We start from the raw sequence: 16,984 nt of genomic DNA, 5'->3' as shown, positions 1-16,984 counted from the left end.
AGATGAAAATGGAACATTTTCTCAGGAAGACTGAAGTCCTTTCCATTTTAATGAACGGCAAAAGGTTGCACTATTATTTCCCACTACCACCCATCTCTCTGTCCCCCTCTCTGCCCAGTCACAGTTGAATACAGATCCCACTGTCTGAAACAACCCTAAAAGTTTACATCTGGAGGGTTGGTGGCAGGTTCTCAGTAAACTAGAGAAAAGGAGTACTTGTGGCACCTTAGAGACTAACAAATTTATTAGAGCATAAGCTTTCGTGAGCTACAGCTCACTTCATCGGATGAATGCATCCGATGAAGTGAGCTGTAGCTCACGAAAGCTTATGCTCTCATAAATTTGTTAGTCTCTAAGGTGCCACAAGTACTCCTTTTCTTTTTGCGAATACAGACTAACACGGCTGCTACTCTGAAACCAGTAAACTAGAGGACTCTTAGAACGTCAATTCCTGCAAAAGCTCAAATACTCGGATATTCAGGTTTCAAAGGGACATGTTGTGTTAATCTGTTTCAGCAAAAACAACGCGGAGTCCTGTGGCACCTTAAAGACTAACAAATTATTAGGGCATAAGCTTCTTTGTTAGTCTTTAGGGTGCCACAGGACTCCTCGTTGTTTTTTCGGATATTCAGGGAATCCTTTGTGCATTAACCCAGACTTTCCCTGAATGAACTCCGTGTGCTCACTCGGATGTAATTTATCCTCGGCGGGGGAGGGGGTCTTTGGCGAGTGATTCAACTTGTATATTTAAATGTGATGTTTGTGGAAGCGGGTATTTTCGGAGAAACCAAAGCTAGAAGTGCAATTCCTATTGGGGGAAAAATCCGTGGGACTCCCTCCTCACTGTGCACCAGTAAACAAGAATTCTTGAGAAATTGGTCTTAGGGAAGTGGGGGGCCTAGATTTCTCCGACATGTAATTTACTCTATGTATAACCAGTCACTGTACTTCCTACTTAATGTAACCGCTTGCAAAGAGAGTCACACCTCCCAGCAAATCCAGACACGCTAAAGAGGGTCTGAGGAAGGCAAGGACGCCGTTCAAAAGCGAAACCAACAACGCTTCATTTCCTGTGGGCTAGGAAGGGCTCTGAGTTCCACATACGCCCCTTATTAGGCCAGTGGCTGAAGAAATTGGGCGAGTCTATCACATTGAGGCAGGACGCTGTCTTTTCAGGGCTGAAGGATTCAGTACGGAATTGAAATCGGAGCCACTTTGCTTAAAACTATGAGCAAAAGTTTGATGTTCGGCCTTTTTGTTTTTACTCTATATCCAGGTAGTTGGTCATAGAGTTTGTCCCATTGCTCCCGACTCTCTCTCTCTATATGTGTACACACACACACGGCCTCCCTCTTTCCATCTCTCTCTCCCTCTCTTTGCAGTCTCTCTTTTTGTCCCCCTATCTCCTCTCTCTCAATCTACCAGTCTAAGGTTATAGTAGTGAGCGCTCAGACTGCACACAACTAGTACATTTTATTTCTTGTTGCAGGTGCTGTGCTGGGTGACCGTGACTCAATCCAGCCCAGGGAATCCCAGATGTCTGGAGCTGAAGGCGGCTCCGTGACCCTCAGCTGTTCTTATGAAACCAGCTACATTGCTGGTGTCTATCTTTACTGGTACCATCAGTATCCGAACCGAGCCCTGCAGTACATCCTGGGGAGAGGAACGAAGGAAGTCAGCTCTGTCAGTGATACCGCAGGTTTCGCCCAGGAGAGGTTTTCTTCCCAGGCTGATGGCAACTCCACAGCTCTGAACATCACAGCCCTGGAGCTGGCAGACACAGCGGTATATTACTGCGCCCTGCAGCGGGCACAGTGACAGAGCCTCACAGCAGAGCTGTACAAAAACTATCCTCTTCCCTTCACCTTCAGGGGCTCTGCATGGAAGAGGGACCAGAGAGAACGTCCCCATGACCCAGCATTCGCCCCAGTGAGGGATGCAGCGCTGGGCCACAGCTCAGACACACAGGTGCTGTCCTCCCTGTCAACATCTCGCTGACAGATTACAGAATGTGTACATACACACACCACACACACCACACCTCTCTTGAAAATGCCACTCATTGGATTTATGGATCCAATACATGCATCCATAAATACCTGTGACTGAACGGAGGCCTTCCTTCCTCGGGCTCTTAAATCCCAGCCCAAATGTTTAAATGCAGCGGGGTCTGTCTCTACCAGTGTCTGGGCAGCACCCAGCACAATGGGGCCCTGATGCCGGCTGAGGCTAAAAGTATCTGCAGGGCCCTGCGTCCTACTCCTCATGCCCCTCACTGATCAGAGAACTTCGGCGATTTACACAGTTACTTAATGGCAGAAGACTCGGAGATTCAAAAAGTCAAAGCTATGTGACCACTAAGACGTGATGTTGAGAATTCATATGTCAAAGTAAACAGACTTAAACCAAACCTCAATACGTTTCGAAGCAGTATCTTTCTTCACTGAATTTTACAGTGAGGCAAAGGGTTATCAAGGGAAGTACTTGTACCTGGGTTTGTGTGGCATACAGTGAAATCCACATGTTTTGACTTTTACTGATAAAAATCTAATCCTTCCAAGCCTACACATAAGGCTTACAGAAGACTCATTTCATGGATTTATTTGGCAAAGTTTTATGGCTGGCTGGCTGCCAGCCGGATGCCAACTCTCCTGCTTTTCCAACCAGGTTTGGGACTGGTTATGACAGAGTTACAACCACTAATACTCACAGTAATTTACACTAAGCAGGTTTTAAATGGCGAAGTCCAGTGAGAAGATTTTTTTCCTTCGGAAGCAATGAAACGCTTTCCCCAGGCTCCTGTAACTAAGGAATGGCTTGTAGGAAAAATCCAATCTTTAATATAATCTCTTCGGGAGACAAGTAACACAGAGTTACACAAAAAGAAAAGGAGTACTTGTGGCACCTTAGAGACTAACAAATTTATTAGAGCATAAGCTTTCGTGAGCTACAGCTCACTTCGTCGGATGCATTTGGTGGAAAAAACAGAGGAGAGATTTATATACACACACACAGAGAACATGAAACAATGGGTTTATCATACACACTGTAAGGAGAGTGATCACTTAAGATAAGCCATCACCAACAGCAGGGGGGGGAAGGAGGAAAACCTTTCATGGTGACAAGCAGGTAGGCTAATTCCAGCAGTTAACAAGAATATCAGAGGAACAGTGGGGGGTGGGGTGGGAGGGAGAAATACCATGGGGAAATAGTTTTACACTCATCCAAGTAAAACTATTTCCCCATGGTATTTCTCCCTCCCACCCCACCCCCCACTGTTCCTCTGATATTCTTGTTAACTGCTGGAATTAGCCTACCTGCTTGTCACCATGAAAGGTTTTCCTCCTTCCCCCCCCTGCTGTTGGTGATGGCTTATCTTAAGTGATCACTCTCCTTACAGTGTGTATGATAAACCCATTGTTTCATGTTCTCTGTGTGTGTGTATATAAATCTCTCCTCTGTTTTTTCCACCAAATGCATCCGATGAAGTGAGCTGTAGCTCACGAAAGCTTATGCTCTAATAAATTTGTTAGTCTCTAAGGTGCCACAAGTACTCCTTTTCTTTTTGCGAATACAGACTAACACGGCTGCTACTCTGAAACAGAGTTACACAGATTTTCTAGGTCAAAAGGAAGTATTATGCACATGCAGTTTGACCTCCTGCATAACAGGGGCCAGAGAATTTCTCTCAATGACTCCTGCACCAAACCAACAGCTGATGATTCCTGTAGAAAAAAGTGAGAAATTCCATGTGAAAATAAGCCTCCCTGCGTCTAGAGAAATATCTGAATGGCTCATGGAAGAGAGGTCCTTCAACAGCTACTAGCCAATATGGTCAGGGACGCAACCCCATGCTCTTGATGTCCCTAAACCTCTCTGACTTCCAGAAGCTGGGACTGGACGACAGGGAACGTATCACTTGATAATTGTCCTGTTTTGGTCATTCCCTCTGAAGCACCTGGCACTGGCCACTGTTGGAAGAGAGGACACTGGGCTAGATGAACCATTGGCCATATTGAGCCAGACCATTCTTATGTTTTCTAGCTGCTTTGTCAAAATTACTTGCATGATTTATTATGTCTACAAGGGGGCGCGCCTGACGTTCTGGGAATTACATTTTACGTTGTGTTTTATTTTGAATCCAACACTCCCCTGGATTGCATCTCTTTCAGGACTATCCTGTCATAAAGAGGAGAAGGAAGAGGGGGAAGTCACAGAGAGGGCTCTTTTACAGCATACACTTTCTTTTCATAAACAAAACAGGAGGAAGAATTATTTTTATAATTGGATAAAGGCCCTAGCTGTTATCTTTATGACCCGTCTCTGCCGAGTTCAGTTCCTTCTGCTCTTCCCATGTCCGGGAGGATCTTTCCGTTTCTATCCCTGTATCGCGTTAGAGCCACCGTGCTGTGCAAACCGAAGTGCAAACTGTGCATGCATTGTCATCTCAGTTATATAAATACGAGTTAATAAATGCATGAATTTACAACCTTTAAATCAAAATATGTGTTGTCAATAAAATAAATCACCCCACAAATCTTGGAAAATCGTAACAGGATTTCCTGCAGCCGGAAACATGCTGTAGAAGACATTGGGCGAGGTTCTGATCTTTGTCCCATCACCGCAACTCCCGCCGGGTTCTTAGCTGCTGTGAAGCGTTTCAGTTCCACTGAAATCAGCATCCATCCATCCAGTTCTCTCCGTCCTTCAGTCTTTCTTTTTAACCAGCTTCTTATGCAAGTAAGTCTCCCTGATGCCCTGATCAGGCAAAGAAGTCTATTTCATGTCTAGTCATTTTATCCATTGGATAGTCACAGCTACAAACAAAACTTTTTGAAAGCTGAGGTGGGAAGACGAGCCAGGTAGCAGACGGTTTCACAGAGAAATCGGAAGCAAACACCCCTCTCCACTCGTCATTTCCTCTGGGGTTGGGCACTGGGATCGGATCCGCCCCCCTCGGCTTTTCAGGGAGGAATCTGGAATAGTTTAACACATTCAGCCAATGACCCTGGTGCTTCGCTGTTGTGTTTTCACTGCCCTTTTGTGAATCTCAAACCAGATCCGCTTTGCTCAAACCATGGGCACGAGTTTGATACTACGCTTTTTTATAGTTACTCTGTGCCCAGGTAATTGTGATTTTTGGATTTATTCATGCAGCCCGCTCCATTGCTAAATAGTCTCTCCCTAAAATAGGAACCATTTCTTTATGGTCTCTCCCTAAAACAGGAACCACTGCTTTTAACTATCCATTCCCCGCTACCCGCCTATTTTTTGCTTTGCAGTACTCTCTCCTTTTCTCTGATGTCTGTCTTTTTATCTCGGTCTCTCAGCTTTCTTTCCTTCCATACTCTCTCTCTCTCTCTCTCTCTGTGTGTGTGTTTAGGTTGGACAGTCTGATTGTATATAACTGGTATATTTCTTGTTGCAGGTGCTGTGCTGGGTGAATCGATCCAGTCCAACAAACCCGAAGTGTCTGCAAGAGTAGGGGACAAGGTGACACTCAGCTGTTCTTACAATACCAGCTATTCTGATGTCTATCTCTACTGGTACCGTCAGTTTCCTGACCAAGGCCCGCAGTACGTTCTCCGAACCGGTGCCAAGGTATACAGCTCTGTCAGTGATTTTGCAGAGTTTGCCAAGAAGAGATTTACTCCCCAGGCTGATGACACCTCTACAGTTGTGACTATCACAGCCCTGGAGCTGGCAGACACAGCGGTGTATCTCTGCGCCCTGCAGAGGGCACAGCGACAGAGCCTCATGCCAGAGCTGTGCAAAAACCCTCCCTTCCTTCACATTAAATTGCTCCCCTTGTCCACATGTTTGTTGACCCCTTCAGAGAACTCTAGTAGATCAGAAAGACACGATCTCCCTTCACAGAAACCATGTGGACTTTTGCCCAACAATTTATGTTCTTCTATGTGTCTGACAATTTTATTCTTTACCATTGTTTCAACTAATTTGCCCGGTACTGACGTTAGACTTACTGGTCTATCATTGCCAGGATCACCTCTAGACTCCTTTTTAAATATTGGTGTTGCATTAGCTATCTTCCAGTCTCCATCTCTGTATCATTTTGTACCACCAATCTCCTCTAACCAAGCATGACTCCTTCTTACCTCACTGATATCTACGAGAGTAGTTATGTGCAGAGGTTTGCAATGTTTTATTAGGATATGTGTTGTCTTACAACAAACTTCATTGAGAAATGGGTTACCATATTTTCTGAGTCTGGAAACATCTGTTTAAAACACGGAGTCAGCTTCTATATGCCTGAGAGAACTCCACTGGTGCAGAACCTCATCTCAAATGAAAGCCATTGTAACTCTATCAAAGCCAATATCTATCTTTGACCAGGATGTTGGCAGTCACACCCAGTGGTTAGAGCAGAAGGGAGCCTCCAGAAGACAGAGCCAAGAGGCAAAGCCGAAATCAGGAATGGGAGTTGAGAGCCAGGTTAGGGTTATCTGCAACTTGAGGCAAGGCGGAGTTCAGAGCAGGAACAGGGCCAGGTCCAAGGCAGGAGCAGGGCGGAACAAAGAGGCACTGGCGCTATAGCAGCCCTGGCAAGTGATTTGATTAACTGCTGCTGACACTGTCTACCTATCTGCTGCCTGCCTTCCTTCCTTCCTTCCTTCCTTTTTTAGTTTCCCATTAACAAGGAAACCGCACACTGACTGAATGCACCCAGAGGTCACCAGAACAGTCGATCTCTTGCCTATGCCCTGACAATTACAAAGAAACCAGGACTTTTTCTAGGCGGGGTGGGAAAGGGGGTGTATCCCCGATGAATTACCAGAAGGAAATAAACATGATGTTGCAGTGAAATGCAGCCGCAACTCCCACTTCCCTCTGCTTGCTGTACGCCGAGGGTTGTTTGTATGTTCAGATCCGCCCCATAGAGGAGTAAGGGAGAATCTGGGTCAGGTTATCAACACTCTGCAGCGTGATTTGAACGCCTCTGAGTGGAACTACCGGGGGTCACTTACCGTAAACAATGAACAAGTGTTTGCTGCTGAGCTTCTTCCTCGGGACTCGGCGCCCGGGTAATTCCTCTTCATGCAGCTTGTGTCACTGCGTATGAATATGACTCTCTCATTAAGTTGCATTCTTAATTATCTTTCTACCAGCTGTTTCTTTCTTTCCCTCACTCCGCCTTTCTCTGTCTAACTCTCTTTCTGTCTCTGCTCCACTCAGCTCCTCTGCTCTCTCTTGAAGTGTACATTCTTAGACTATCTATATCTGGAGTGTTTCCTTTTGTTGCAGGTGCTGTGTCGGGCAATTCAATCCAATCCATTGTACCCGACGTGTCTGTCATGGAAGGAGAAGCTGTGACACTCAGCTGCTCCTACAGCATCAGCTATAGCGGTAAGAAGAAAAGGAGTACTTGTGGCACCTTAGAGACTAACAAATTTATTAGAGCATAAGCTTTCTTGATGCATCCGATGAAGTGAGCTGTAGCTCACGAAAGCTTATGCTCTAATAAATTTGATAGTCTCTAAGGTGCCACAAGTCCTCCTTTTCTTTTTGCGAATACAGACTAACACGGCTGCTACTCTGAAACCAGCTATAGCGGTGTCTCTCTCCACTGGTACCGCCAGAACCCCAGCCAAGCCCCGCAGGACATTCTCCGGAGAGGCGAGAAGGGAAGCACCATCAGTGACCACGCAAATTTTGCCCGGAGGAGGTTCACTTCTGACGCTAACGCCACTGCTAAAGTTCTGATCATCACAGGCCTGGAGCTGGCGGACGGAGCTGTGTATTATTGTGCCTTGAATGAGACACAGTGCGAGAGTCCCCGGAGACAGCTTCACAAATACCCTCTTACATCCCTCACATGAATTCTTCCCCATCTGTCTTGGCTGTTGAGTTTGAAAAACCTTTGAAGCAGGAGCTGTCTCTCACTAGGTGTCTGTGCAGCTCCGGGCCTGATGGGGCCAGCCCAGATCTCAGTTTTATTGTCTAGGTGCCATCACCATGACCATGAATTTCCAACTGTGTGCTAGGAAATACTTGGTCTCAGCGCTTTAATCTGATTTCCGGTTTTGAACACCGGATTCCTATAAAAAATGAACAGGCGGATATAATAGATTAACAGATTTTAAAAACCAGAAGGCAGCTGGATGATTATCTGTTTGACTCCTCCATGACATAGAACGTCATCCCATAATTCCCTGCATTAAAAGAAGAACATTTTCAAAAGAGCCTTTTGAAAATGGGATTTAGTGTCCTACCTCACTTAGGTACATTTGAAAAATTTACCATAAGCCCATAACTTCTATCTAAGTTACTTTTATGAGCCCCATTACCTGAGCTCCTCACAGCCTTGAATTTATTTAATTTTCACAACACTTCTGTGATATAGGGCAGGGGTATTATCTCCATTTTAGGGATGAGGTCTTCAAGCACAGAGAATTAACAAATTATCCATCCAAAGTCACAGAGATAGTGTTTGGTAGAGGAGGGACTAGATTCCCAAATCCTAGGCTCCTGGCCTAACTACAGGTCCAGCTTTGCTCTCAAACCTTCCTTACAAACAGAGAAGCAACTTATTTCCCCCTTCCGGTGCTGCACAGCTGAGAGGTGGCAGAGGGGAGGGCAGCAGCAGCTGCTGCTAAAGTAGCATTACCTGGCTGTAGGTTAAAAATACCTACTTTTCATATCAGTATTTCTCCTAACACTGAATCCTTTAATGGGCCACTTGTAATTGTGGTTAGGATTTTCAAGAGTTAAGCACCCATTTCTTCTGCAAATTCCAATGAAATTCAACTCCCATAGGCCCTTTTGAATATCCCAGCCCAAAACAACAACAAACACAGAGTTTTCCTGCAAGTCTGAAGTTTGTTCACCAGGGGGAATTTGAATGATGACTGGACATAGTGAGAAGAAGTTTTTTTAACATGTGCTAAGGTATCGCCTTCCCTAAAGTCTCACAAGCTCAGAAAATAATAAATAAATAAATAATAATCACCGATTTCCAAAAATTCTCCTCTGGAGAAACATCACACCTGAAACTCCATGCGAATTTTCCTCTCCTGAGTGATCTCTGATAGTTTTTATTGGTTGCTGTGAATATCTACTGGGGGCGCTCCAGACCGGCGTATTAACCACCTTTGACTTTGTATTTTGTTGATATGTGCAGTACAACAGCGTTAACGTCACAAGGCGGGAAGGAAATTGAAAAGGGGCTTACAGAAAAAGAAGGGCTCGTTTTTACATCATTCGCAGTCATTAAAAATAGATAAAGGACACAACAAACAAATTAACACAAGCGGGAAAAATCTTCTCTTGCTCGCTGCAGACACCTACTGACCACGAGGTTAATTAGAAGCTGCAGCGAGCATGCGGTGTCTCCTAGTACAGCTTTATGTTCTACTGTTGTTGTCAGGTGAGGTCAAGTTTTGTGATGTTGATTGTGAATATGTAAAAGTGTGAAAGTCGAAATGTGTTTGTAAGGGCCAGGGAGCTCCCTCTGTTAACATGTTCCGGGCGAAAAAGAAAATCCCAGAACTGTGACATTGAATATCGCGGGGTATTTAGGGAAGAAAATTATTCTCCCTTTATAAAGAAAAGACGCCATTCTGTATTCGGGATGGGATTCACAGAGCTGCTTATCGGATCCGGGCAGCCAGTTCCCATTAATTTTAGGACACCTGATCTGCTTCTCTTAGGCGGCTTTGAAGATCTCAGCTGGAACCTTTCTAAAAATGAATGAGAAAAAATACAAAGATAGACAAATAGATATATCTTGCAGAGAGGGGAAGGACAAATAGATAGAGAGGGTATATGGGTAGATAGATAGAGGGAGTGTGGAGGAGAATTAGCTAGCTAGTTAGAGAATTCAGAGTAGCAGCCGTGTTAGTCTGTATTCGCAAAAAGAAAAGGAGTACTTGTGGCACCTTAGAGACTAACAAATTTATTAGAGCATAAGCTTTCGTGAGCTACAGCTCACTTCATCGGATGCATTTGGTGGAAAAAGCCACTTTTCCACCAAATGCATCCGATGAAGTGAGCTGTAGCTCACGAAAGCTTATGCTCTAATAAATTTGTTAGTCTCTAAGGTGCCACAAGTACTCCTTTTCTTTTAGTTAGAGAATGTGTGTGGGGATAGATAGATAGATAGATAGATAGATAGAGTGTATGGGCATAGATCGATCACATCTATTGGAAAACCCTTTGAGATCATCAGTGGACAGCAGACACAGCGGCGCTAATTTTTATAGTAAATTTGCATCTACTGTTTTTGCAGGATTAAGTACCGAGAAGAACAGTGTCACTCAAAGACAAGGAGAGCTGACCGGGGTACAAAATGAATCTGTCACACTGGACTGTACTTTCTCGACTGAAGATGCAGGTTATGACATATATTGGTACATACAGGAGAGCAGCGGCCAGACGAAATACCTCTTCCGAAGGTCTGCCAGAAGCGAGCACAACGGGGCTGGGAGCCGGTTCTCACTGGACTTCAGGCCAGCCGAAAAATACGTGGGTCTGAGAATTGCGGCTTTAGAACCAAGCGATTCGGCGATGTATTTCTGTGCTATACCTGAGAGAGCCTTAGGTTACCACTGAAGGTGGGTTAATAGAGGGACCTTTACAAAAATCCAGTGATCAGTTTTCTCTTGACTCGGAGACAAAACTGGCGCAGTTAGAAATCAGTAGAAAGAGACACAACAAGCCACAAACGAGGGGTTGAATCAAACGGTGCAGAGTGTGACGGAAACCGCACGGGCACTAACTGTGTGGAAATGTTACCCTCTTCCAGGAACCTTCCCCCCACCTCCCCCAAAATACCCAGAACTTCATGAGCCAGATGTCAGTATCTGTCAAACCACAATTCCCATGAATAACTCCGCCTGCTTTGGGGGCCAGACCCCAGCAGGTAGGAATCAGACCTCGCTCCAGTAGTATAAATGGGCCAAAGTCTCAGCTAGTGTAAATCAGGGTTGCCCCATTGAATTCAATGGGCCAGACCCCAGGTAGCGTAAATCACCCTAGTGTTAATGGCCCAGATCCCCAGTTCGTGAGTCAACGGGATTAATTTTGCTTTACGCTGGAGAAAGAACCCCGAGGACAATTTTTCTCTGGGCTGTGAGCAGGGAGGGCCCTGCCCAGATCTGTGGCAATGGGATCCATTAGCAGTTCCGTGTGTGTGTGTGTGCGAGCGCGCACGTGTGTTTTAGCCTTTGAAAAAAGTAAAAAGCTGCTCTACCTTGTGATTCTTGCTGCGCTCTTGTCTCCAAAGATGAGCCAGAACTAAGCTGTTCCCACTGAGCTGCTAAAGAGATCCGGAGGTTAGAAAGGTGCCACGTGACAGGAGCAAGCCAAAGCCATAGCGGGTCGGGTAAACGCTACCAGAGGGTATTAGCTGTACATGGTGAGGGAAACAGCCTTCAACTGGGGTCTATAGGAGAGGACTAAATGGAGGTTTTGCCACAGATTTAACGTCTCTGATTTGCTTCTGTGAGAGAAACTTCACCATAAGATTCTGTTCTGCCCGGGTTCCTGTATTGCACCCATCATTGTTGTGGCTTTCGCCCCTGAAGGTCTGGGAACAATATATTTAACCATGAATGCTTCAGAACTCTTGATTTGGACAGCAACAGGATTACTCTCTTTGAGTAAGTGTCCGCTAAAAGGGGAAACGAATGTTAGATCTTCCGTTACCCAATGGGTTTGAGCAGGGCGTGGAATTAGAAGCCAGAATTCCTGGGTTCTGCTCGGAGGAGAGCAGGGGTCTAGCAGCTTAAAGGAGGGGGTCTAGCCTCTTGATTTCTAGTCCCACTTCTGGGAGAGAAGGAGAGCCTAGTGGTTGAGAGCAGTTAGACTGAGAATCAGGACTCCTGGGTCCTATGTCCAGCGCTGACTGGGGATCATGCTGCAGTGGGTAGAGCATGGACGATTAGGATTCAGGACTCCTGGGTTCTATTCCCAACTTTACTCCTGCCTTACCTAGAAGCTGGACAAACCCATCCCGCATTCTACGCCTGCGTCATTCTCTTTGAACAAGATGCATAAAAACAATCTTCCCATTTCTGGGAGGCTGTGACTCCTAAAGGGGCTCTGTTCTCCTCACACGAGAACTGCTGTCGATGTGCGACAGGTTTACATGCTTACTTAGAGTGAACTTTTCCAGTATCTCTTTCCTTCCCTGCAGGTTTCAGCCAGGGACAAGGCAGTGTCACGCAAACACAAGGGCAGATGGAAAAGCTGGGGGGTCAGACTATCACCCTGGAGTGTACTTTCTCCACTGCATACCAGAATTATTACTTATTTTGGTACAGACAGCAACGATCAGGGAGAATGGATTTCCTCTTCCGAATAGATTATAATAATGCTGAAAAGAATGGAGCCGGGAGACGGTTTTCTGCACAATTCAGGAAATCCTCCAAATTCTTCAGTTTAACCATTATAGAACTAAAGCCGACGGACTCAGCGATGTATTTCTGTGCTCTGTGGGAAGACACCGTGAGCCGTTTAATAGGGAGCCCTGTACAAAAACCCATCCCCTTGGCTTTCTCAGCATGAGGAACACAACTGTAGAGTAGAATCCCCAGGCCCAGACAGATGGTTAAACCAGATGGAGGGGCTGGTATGAATCACAGGGCCTGACAGCTATGAAGCCTTCTGGGTCTCGTTGACCATTGATCAGAGGGGTAGCCGTGTTAGTCTAGATTTGTGTGCACCTGATGAAGCGGGTATTCACCCACGAAAGCTTATGGTCCAATATGTCTGTTAGTCTATAAGTTGCCACAGGACTCTTTGCCGCATTTACCATTGTATTACCCCAGATTAACCTCACTTTACCCACAGTGGGTCTGCTCCTCAGCTGAGGTGAATCACTGTGGGCTAGATGGAGTCAACTGGGCCAGGTCCACCACAGGTAACAATCAGCTGTAATTCCACTGGGGCTGGATTCCCCTAGATGGAGTAAACCAGCGTGGGGCCAGTGGGATAGATACACAAAGGCACAACACACGGAAGCACGCAGACACACACGCACGTGCAAACACAAACATAGAGACAGAAAGACACCCACAAAACCAGGACACGAAACCCAGAGCTTTTAAGTCTTCCACAATGTCTTTAATTCAGTTCTCACCAAGTAGCAACAATAAGGACAATGAAAAGGAAAATGAACAAGAAAAAAAAAAAAGACAGAAAGTCAGAAACCGACCTTCCAGGAAATGCGGTGGAAGGAATCTGTCTCGGGAGTTCTCACCTGCGCTTCAGCTGCCGACTAATCCGAACCCAGCCCGTCCCCTGTGTCTGTGACTCATTTCCCGAACCCCGCCCTCTTCTGCTCGGCGGGGCTCGCACTAGCCGCTCCCAGCCCTTCCGAGAAGTTGCCTTTAAGATTCTTCGCAGAGACCTCTCAGCTTGTCCGGCTGCCGCTGTCTGAGGCACCATGAAGACAAGTTTCATTCTCAGCCTTTGGGTCTTTAACCAACTAGGTAACCGGGTTCTGGGTTTTTGGAAGAAGCGTCATGGAATTAGGATCCCAACTCCCGTTCTACCCTGAACCCGAACCCTGATCCTCACCCTGACCCAGATCCGAAAGCCCCGGCTATCCTTAACCTTAATTTTTACGCTAACCTGAATTTGTTCTTAATTAGGTGAATAAACTCCTTGGGCTCTTTTAAAATTCCCAGCCTAGTCCTGCGAATGCACCTGGCTGTCCTTGAACGTGAGTGTCTTGTTGCAGGTGCGGTGCTGGGTGACTCGGTCCGGTCCCATGAACCCGAGGTGTCCAGGTCAGAAGGTGGCTCCGTGACCCTCACCTGTTCTTATGAAACTAGCTACACTGCTAGTGTCTATCTCTACTGGTACCGTCAGTATCCGAACCGAGCCCCGCAGTACATCCTCCTGAGGGGAGCAAAAGGGAGCACGTTCAGTGATACCGCAGGTTTCGCCAAGAAGAGGTTTTCTTCACAGGCTGATGACAGCGCCACAGTTCTGAACATCACAGCCCTGGAGCTGGCAGACACAGCGGTGTATCTCTGCGCCCTGAGTCTGGCACAGTGACAGAGCCACATAGGAGAGCTGCACAAAAACCCTCCCAGCCCTGCTGCAGGGGATGGTACAGGCATTAAAAAGGGCAGCAGCTCCTTGAAAGAGTATTTGCGCTGCTTAAATATATAACTCCCCTTAAAAGCTAAATGTTTATTTAAAGAGCTAATTTAAATATCGCCCTTGGATAAGATAATGGGCCTGATCTTTAATTAGAAAACTATTAACACCTCTTTTCCTGGCGTCAGGGATGACCTATATCGGTGTTGTGTGTGTGTGTGTGGGGGGGGGGGGGAATCATTTGTAGTATAATAAGTGTTAAAGGTAAGTACAAATGTAGGCGAAGTGAACTATTGTTGAAAATACAAATTGAGATAAAATTGGAATGAAAAATTTCCTTTACATTTGGACAATATACTGTTAAGTTGCTCATGCATGCTGAAATGGGGGTAAAATAGGCGAGTTAAAATGAGGAGGAAATTGTTGGAAATACCCATTTTTGAGTAGTGGGGTAAAGCTGCAATTACCAACTCTCCCAGAGTCAAATCAATGCTCTTATTGTAGAGACAGTTGCCTTTTGGGGTAGATTTGCTTGGAAACTATTTAATTGCAAGACACTATTCCCGAGACGATATGCTGAGAACCATGAACTCTTAACATGACAAAGCGTCGCCATTTGCTGGAGGAAAACATAAATACTGATTGTCTTTTGAAACCCTTCTGTGCTCTATAGGTGTTCGCTTAAACTGAGGCTGAGGGAAAAGGCAGCAGATGAAAGACGAAAATAATTTAAAATAATTCTTTCAGGAGTTCTGACTGGGCATTTCATAGGAGGGTAACGGAGTTGGGCTCCTCATCCCGTTACATTTTTCTTGTGATAGCCCCAGACATTGATTGCGGATAAACATATTCATGCCCCATCCCAATCATACATGAGTACGTCAAGAAATCTCAGCAGTCCCTATAAGATCTTGGACCCCCCCCCTTTTTTTTTTTACAACTAGGGAAACTGAGGCATGGTCACACAGAGTCTGTGGAGGGCGGAGCAGATCTCTGAGTCCCAGAGCAGGCCCTTGCCCACAACCCCCCACCCCGAAGCACACTGATATGTCAGCTGCTGGCTGACCTGAACCTTCTGCGTTTTCTGGATCTCCGATGAATTCCCCAGACTCCTCCCTCTTCCTTTCCGTGGGTTTCTAATGAATCTTCCACTGTTCTTGCTGCCCTCACAGGCGGGTCGTTTATATTCCTCTCAGGCAGCGGCAATAGCTGGGCGTTTGAAACTGGGTCGCTAGAGAAGATACTATGGAGACGTGTTTTCTTCTCAGCATTTGGATATTCAATCTCCCAGGTAACTGAGCTGGGATTTCAAAGAAGTCTAAGGGAAGGAGACATTCAATAATCATCAACCTAACCCTATACCGAACCCGAACCCTAACTGTAACCCTTACCCTACCTCGTAACCAAAACGCACATGCTACAACCTGACAGTTCACCCTCACCATAACCCTAAACCCTTGTTCATACCCTCGACTTAATCCTAACGTTAAACTCCCAACCTTCTCCTGCTTACAGCATTAATTCCTATAGAGTTAGGCGCCTAAATCCCTTAAACGCCTTTGAAATTCCGTGAAACACAAATGCAGGTGGAATAATTCCCACGGCTCAACTACAGGTGAAATGTCCTTTAAAGTGTTGCTCTTTTTTTTCAAAAAAAGAAAAGGAGTACTTGTGGCACCTTAGAGACTAACAAATTTATTAGAGCATAAGCTTTCGTGAGCTACAGCTCACTTCAGCATCCGATGAAGTGAGCTGTAGCTCACGAAAGCTTATGCTCTAATAAATTTGTTAGTCTCTAAGGTGCCACAAGTACTCCTTTTCTTTTTGCGAATACAGACTAACACGGCTGCTACTCTGAAATCTTTTTTTTCAGGCTCTGCGCTGGGCGACTCGGTCAAATCCAATCAACCCGAAGTGTCTGGATCAGCTGGAGGTTCTGTGACACTCACCTGTTCTTACACCACCAGCGATAGCTATGTCTATCTCTCTTGATACCGTCAGTATCCGAACCAGGCCCCGCAGTACATTCTCTGGAGAGGAGCGAAGTCCGCCAGCCAGCTCAGTGATACCGCAGACTTTGCCCAGAAGAGGTTTTCTTCCCAGGCTAATGACAGCGCCACAGTTCTGAATTCAGGTTTCAGAGTAGCAGCCGTGTTAGTCTGTATTCGCAAAAAGAAAAGGAGTACTTGTGGCACCTTAGAGACTAACAAATTTATTAGAGCATAAGCTTTCGTGAGCTACAGCATCCGATGAAGTGAGCTGTAGTTCACGAAAGCTTATGCTCTAATAAATTTGTTAGTCTCTAAGGTGCCACAAGTACTCCTTTTCTTTTTACAGTTCTGAATATCAGAGCCCTGGAGCTGGCGGACAGCGCGGTGTATTACTGCGCCCTGCAGAGAGCACAGTGACAGAGCCACATAGGGGAGCCGAACACAAACCCTCCCTTCCCAGCTGCAGATAATGTCCACATTGAGGTTGGAAGCGGAGCCCCTCGGGAGTTTTGCTGGTTAAAAAACACATATTCTGGCTCCAGCGTGGTGCTGTCAGATTACTCCTTCCTAATCTCTCCAAACGGCCTGTATCCGATGAAGTGAGCTGTAGCTCAGGAAAGATTATTCTCAAATAAATTTGTTAGTCTCTAAGGTGCCACAAGTCCTCCTTTTCTTTTTTGAAAGGATACAGGTAGTCTGGAAAGGTTGAGAGCCATAAGAACAGCCATACTGGTTCAGATCAAGTATCCATCTAGCTCAGTATCCAGTCTTCTGACAGTGGCCAGTGCCAGGTGCCCAGAGAGAATGAACAGAACCGGTAATCATCAAGTGATCCATCTCCTGTCGCCCATTCCCAGCTTCTGGCACACAGAGACTAGGGATATCCTCCCTGCCCATCCTGGCTAATAGCCATTGATGGACCTATC

At 45.9% G+C, this 16,984-nt stretch overlaps 2 protein-coding genes and 3 gene segments (V, D, J or C); all 5 read left to right on the top strand.

Moving 5' to 3' along the window:
* Positions 1–648: 648 nt before the first annotated feature.
* Positions 649–2,398, top strand: LOC119841714. The segment is given in 2 exon segments: positions 649–1,276; positions 1,490–2,398. Coding segments are annotated over 2 exon segments (378 nt in total).
* Positions 2,399–5,001: 2,603 nt separating this feature from the next.
* Positions 5,002–6,132, top strand: LOC122456459. The gene is made up of 2 exons (XM_043495843.1): positions 5,002–5,126; positions 5,429–6,132. Exons 1-2 carry the CDS (start codon positions 5,078–5,080, stop codon positions 6,103–6,105), a joined length of 726 nt encoding a protein of 241 aa, XP_043351778.1. The 5' UTR covers positions 5,002–5,077; the 3' UTR covers positions 6,106–6,132.
* Positions 6,133–8,884: 2,752 nt separating this feature from the next.
* On the top strand, positions 8,885–13,164 carry LOC122456458 (T cell receptor alpha chain MC.7.G5-like). Of its 2 annotated transcripts, XM_043495842.1 has the most exons (4): positions 8,885–9,385; positions 10,247–10,487; positions 10,945–10,976; positions 12,155–13,160. In XM_043495842.1, exons 1-4 carry the CDS (start codon positions 9,340–9,342, stop codon positions 12,523–12,525), a joined length of 690 nt encoding a protein of 229 aa, XP_043351777.1. In that variant the 5' UTR covers positions 8,885–9,339; the 3' UTR covers positions 12,526–13,160. The 2 variants fall into 2 exon arrangements, with proteins under 2 accessions (XP_043351777.1, XP_043351776.1); XM_043495841.1 differs by lacking the exon at positions 8,885–9,385 and having other exon boundaries at positions 10,110–10,487; positions 12,155–13,164.
* On the top strand, positions 10,995–15,693 carry LOC122455425. The segment is given in 2 exon segments: positions 10,995–11,618; positions 13,703–15,693. Coding segments are annotated over 2 exon segments (372 nt in total).
* LOC119841713 lies at positions 13,337–16,643 on the top strand. The segment is given in 3 exon segments: positions 13,337–13,451; positions 15,941–16,189; positions 16,405–16,643. Coding segments are annotated over 3 exon segments (366 nt in total).
* The last annotated feature ends 341 nt before the right edge of the window (positions 16,644–16,984 follow it).

This window comes from Dermochelys coriacea, chromosome 13, assembly GCF_009764565.3.
Source record: "Dermochelys coriacea isolate rDerCor1 chromosome 13, rDerCor1.pri.v4, whole genome shotgun sequence".
NCBI lineage: Eukaryota > Metazoa > Chordata > Testudines > Dermochelyidae > Dermochelys > Dermochelys coriacea.
This window is presented reverse-complemented; position numbering and strand designations above follow the sequence as displayed.

Coding starts and splice junctions, on each gene's coding strand:
- LOC122456459 (XM_043495843.1), top strand. CDS start 5,078: ATGGGCACGAGTTTGATACTACGCTTTTTTATAGTTACTCTGTGCCCA. Junction 5,127..5,428: donor TATAGTTACTCTGTGCCCAG/GTAATTGTGATT, acceptor TTCTTGTTGCAG/GTGCTGTGCTGGGTGAATCG.
- LOC122456458 (XM_043495841.1), top strand. CDS start 10,138: ATGGGCATAGATCGATCACATCTATTGGAAAACCCTTTGAGATCATCA. Junction 10,488..10,944: donor CCAGCCGAAAAATACGTGGG/TCTGAGAATTGC, acceptor GTAAATCAGGGT/TGCCCCATTGAATTCAATGG. Junction 10,977..12,154: donor TTCAATGGGCCAGACCCCAG/GTAGCGTAAATC, acceptor CCTTCCCTGCAG/GTTTCAGCCAGGGACAAGGC.